The following is a 4,574-nucleotide window of genomic DNA, read 5'->3' as shown; positions in this document are numbered from 1 at the left end:
GTGCTGGAGCTCAAGAAGTAGGAGCTATGCCAGCCCTTTCACACCATCTCCTCTCCCATGTTGAAGCTAACATGTTCTCCAAGGTAACACTGACCCAGCAAAAAACGTCTGTGGTAAGTAGTGACAATAGAGGAGTTAAGGGGACAGTCACAGTGGCTCAAACCACAGCCCCAGTGGTCAGGTGGTAGGAAATGTGGTTACTAATGAGACTGAGGCCATGTGACTACTCTTAGGTGGATCCACTTCCTGGTCCAAACTCTGCTTGGTTAGTCCTAAACAAAACTCTGCTTGGTTAGTCCTAAACAAAACAGAAGAATGTCAGTTGAGTTTCCTATTTAACTAATTGTGACTTAACAAAACACTCTCAGATCTTATTATCAAACACATTTATTCTTAAAGCGAGAAGTTCATGAAGGATAGCTAGAAGGGAGTGAAATATTTACAGTAGAAAAATTATGGATGCTAGTCAAACTTCAAATACTGTTATCACAGAGTTATTCCAATAGTATTTTTTCAGCATGGCAGATTACATGTTAAAATTAACTGCATTCTCTTAACACCTCTCAATGAATGTGCTCTGTAGAAGCAAATATTTTGGAACTCCTGCCCTTAAGATCTTACAGAATGAACATATGCACACACAAAAACAATTTATATCCATTTTCTAAAAAAAAAGAAGTATTTTGATTTCAAAGGAAATTAAAACAGCTAGACAAAAATAAGTAAGAGAGAGACTGCTAGTTCTACGTGCAAGGTACTAGATTCTTGTACTGAGAACCCTAGTGTCAATCCTCACTTCAAATATCACATTGAAAAAGTGCGGCAGAAAAATGAGTCACCTTCAATATGAAGGACCTGGCTGTGTACACTGACAGCACTTTTGAAGATACAACAGTATTGTAGGAGGAATGCCAATGTACATAACAGACCTCCTTATGAGGCCAAACACCCATGAGTCCTCAGATGACCATTCAGATGTTTGGGTTAAGCAACCAGAGTGCTCTGGTTTAATCAAGGCTCTTGCAAAGAGCTTGGCTGTGACCTTGAGCTCCTACACGTTGTCAGCCATTGGTGACAGCATGGCTTTTATTGATCAGCATTCTGCTCCAAAAAACCAAGTCTTGATCACAAAGTCTTGTATCACATTTGACTGCAAAGACAGGTTTGCTTAAACTTTTCCTACATCATGATTTTTGAAAGATCATGTTTACACAGAAAAGCTTCCCTTAAGATCTTAATTCTCCAGAATTATAGATCTTCTTCCTCCAGTACCATCCCAAACCTGGGAATTTTATTTGGCTTTTCTCCACAAGAATATATAAATGGATCTCTTTCCCCTCTGTGAGGTATTTGCCCAGGAGAGAACCATAAAACCAACTTTAAAACACAAAACAACCTTACATGTTCTCACTGACAATTAAGTACCGGACTTTCTCTCCCACTCTGACTTGAGCTTCGGAGCCCTTCTTGTACAGTACACCTCTCACACATTCCTCACACCATTAACACAGCTTTCCATCACCATCAATTCTCCTTCCTTAACTTTTGCTTGGCCAATGTGAAAGCTAATGAATTGAGAGGGAAGGAGGAAGGGCACTGAAAAAGCATTATTTTTCTAAAAATAGTTCCTAGGCTGTTACTTGAGTCTCTAAAACAAAATTGGGTAGCATCATCCACATCAGACCCCAACGCTAAATTCTCAAGTGGCCATATCTTCTGTAGTCAGGCCGCAAAGCTCAAACCTAAACCTACTGATGGAAGAAAGTAGCAAATACTTCCTAATATTGAGCAATACCGACCTAGAATTGCACAGGGACTATGACAAGTCAAGAGCAGACACTAGGTTGCTTAATTCATCGATAAGATGCCAAGTTCTCCATTCTCCCCCAGCTCTGCCATTCTGGAAAGAGCCCACTAGCCATCCTTGGACTGCCAAAGACTGTTGACTCTAACTCAGTCTTATGGGGCGCCTGGTGGAATGCACAGTCTTGGGGTGCCATGTGCGCCTGTACCCCATCAGGCTTCCACTGTACATGGACAATTCTGTAATTCTGACCCTCATTGTTGTCCCAGAAGACCTGCCCATTAGCATGGTAAGAAATGCAGAACTCAATTTTCTCCTCAGTTGGAATGACAAGGGGTAAGTCAATGGTAAATGAGAAGGTGTCACTATCAGAGCTGCCATACACATTCTTCATGTAGACACAGTCCACATCTGTGTAGCTTTTCCAACTATCAAAAGTGATACGGACCTGAACTCTCTTCTCAAAGCTCATGTTTTTCACTTTGACAGTCCCAGTCACTGTGCGCTCTTGCAAAGAGCAGTTCTCCAGGCAGACAAAGTTCTTCTGAAAATTGTTCCGGAAACTTAAGTAATCAGTTGCAGGCTGAGGAAAATCTAAAATCAAGTTTTTCTCCTCATGGAGTTTTAAGCCAGAGGAGATATCATTAAGATCCAAGAGGTCAAACTGGAGATCCCATGCAGGATCTTCTGGGAGGTCAGAGAAGACATGGATAGCAGTCAGAGAGAGGCCCTTGGAGTCAGCAAATACCACCCGCTTCTTGGCTTGGTTGTGTGAGCGCTTCCATTCGTTCTGTGATTTGGCTTCCTGTTTGAGGTTGAGACACGGTTTCAGGGGTTTTAATTTATTCACAAAATTTCTTCTTTGAAAGTCATTGTAAGGACCCAGGAAATTCTTCAGAGGTGGTGAATGAGCCAAGCAAAGCCTCATGGCCACATCCACTGGCATAACTGAACCTGTCAAAGGACGTGGATCCAAAACCTGGATCATTCTGGAATGCAAAAGGAAGAAGGGTTATCACCTACATCTGAAATGTTCTCTGCCTGAACCCCAATACACATGTACAATTTTTGTACTGATAGAATTACAGGCAGGGCGTACAATACCAGATGATTACATCTGCACTGTGTCTGCCTCTGCCCTTGGCTGGCAATAGGGTCATAAGTGATCTGCTTACAACACTCAGAGGAGGATTCTGTTTCCCTGTTTGAGAAATGAAAGGGTTGGAAACAATGATGTCTAATTTGCTGGGTTCTGGACCAGTGTTCTCAAACCTTTCTGGCCACATAGGCTAAGGAGTTAGTTCCTTTCTTATAGACAGAAAGAAAGAGAAGGAAGAGAGAGAGAGAGGGAAGGAGAGAGGAAGGAAGGAAGGAAGAAAAAAAAGAGGGAGAGGGAAGAGGGAAGGAAGGAAGAAAGATTGATTCAGAGTTCTGTGACTTATAGGCTATAGTAGACCTCTGAGAGGGTAGAACTAAGGGGGTAGCTATATTCTTTTTTTTTTTTTTTTTGGTCTTTTTGAGACAGGGTCTCACTATGTAGTTCAGATCAGCCTTGAGCTCACTTTGTAGCCCAAGCTGGTCTTGAACTCACAATGATTCTCCTGCCTCAGCTTCCGAGTGCTGGGATTACAGGTGTGCAGCACCACACCCGGCTATATTCTTAAAGTTTCCCCAAAGATTCTAAAGACCAGGCAAGTTCTTTGGGAGCCATAGTTTTAGACCCCCTCTGGCTGTTATTGCTTATTTTGCTATTAATTTGGTTACACTGCTCTGAAAGAGTAATCCACTTGAAAAGAAAAAAAAAAAAATAGCAATAAAAATTTCCATGCAACAGCTCTGAGAATGAAAAGCTAACAGTCTAAGTCAGAATTATCTTTGCAGTTTGACAATCATGCTTGCCCTCATTTTCACAGATGTCTCTATTTGTTACATTAAATAATCATTTTACTATATAATTCTATGTTGGACACCTTAAAAACAATAAAATTTATTTTAAAAGAGAAAACTCTGGTTTCTTGAAAATTGATCTATTTTAAAACATATATATTAGTTATATGAATTTCTAACGATTGAAAAACTTTTATAGAAAATACACCTAAGGTTAACAATCATCTCCGGGTGATAGGATTATGGATGATCTACTGTTCTTTGTACTTTTTTGGTATTTTCTAATGTGTGGGCAAGGGATATTTATAAATAGACCAAGAAAGCTATTTAAAACTTAAACACAACTATGCTCAGCAATATTAAACCAAGCAGCATCCATCAAGAAGGTTTTTTTCTGGCCTTTAGCCCTCACTGTATGTTGCCAAGCTTAAGGAACTGGGATTTTCCCCACCTATCTTTGCCTTCCAGATAGGAGACGTGTGAATACTGTACATGCCATTTCTCAGTTTGGCTTTAGTAACTCTCTCCATAGCAGCTCTAAGCACAGAGGCAAGGCGTCATTTTCACAACATGGACAATAAAGGACATTCACAGAATTTATTAGTCCAAGGACTTTTCTGGGAGACCTACAAAGTTAGAGCAAACAAATGAAAACTAAACTATATTTGTGGTTCTAATAATAGTTAATAGGCAAGATTGTTAGAGAAGCTTGTTAAGTTATATCTAGAGAAACTAAAGTATTTATGGGAGGTTCTTATTTTTGTTTTTAGGTTTTGCATTTACAGAAGGACAGTTTTAGCATTGCGCGATTTCCCTGAAATTTTAAGGCCTGGCCACAAGTTAAAAATAATACGGGTTCTTTTTTTTTTTTTTTTTTTTTTTT

The 4,574-nt window shown here is 39.9% G+C and overlaps 1 protein-coding gene across 1 annotated transcript in view; it reads right to left on the bottom strand.

The window, feature by feature from the left end:
- Positions 1-369: 369 nt before the first annotated feature.
- The window catches only part of Ppp1r3c (protein phosphatase 1, regulatory subunit 3C), a 4,933-nt gene continuing 728 nt past the window's right edge, over positions 370-4,574 (bottom strand). Inside the window, exon 2 of the mRNA XM_005385829.2 lies at positions 370-2,793. Coding sequence (XP_005385886.1) covers positions 1,854-2,793 — 940 coding nt within the window. The 3' untranslated portion in view covers positions 370-1,853. The remainder of the gene's footprint in view (positions 2,794-4,574) is intronic.

The sequence above is a fragment of the Chinchilla lanigera genome, unplaced genomic scaffold (genome assembly GCF_000276665.1).
Source record: "Chinchilla lanigera isolate Chin_1 unplaced genomic scaffold, ChiLan1.0 scaffold00024, whole genome shotgun sequence".
NCBI classification, from domain to species: domain Eukaryota; kingdom Metazoa; phylum Chordata; class Mammalia; order Rodentia; family Chinchillidae; genus Chinchilla; species Chinchilla lanigera.
This window is presented reverse-complemented; position numbering and strand designations above follow the sequence as displayed.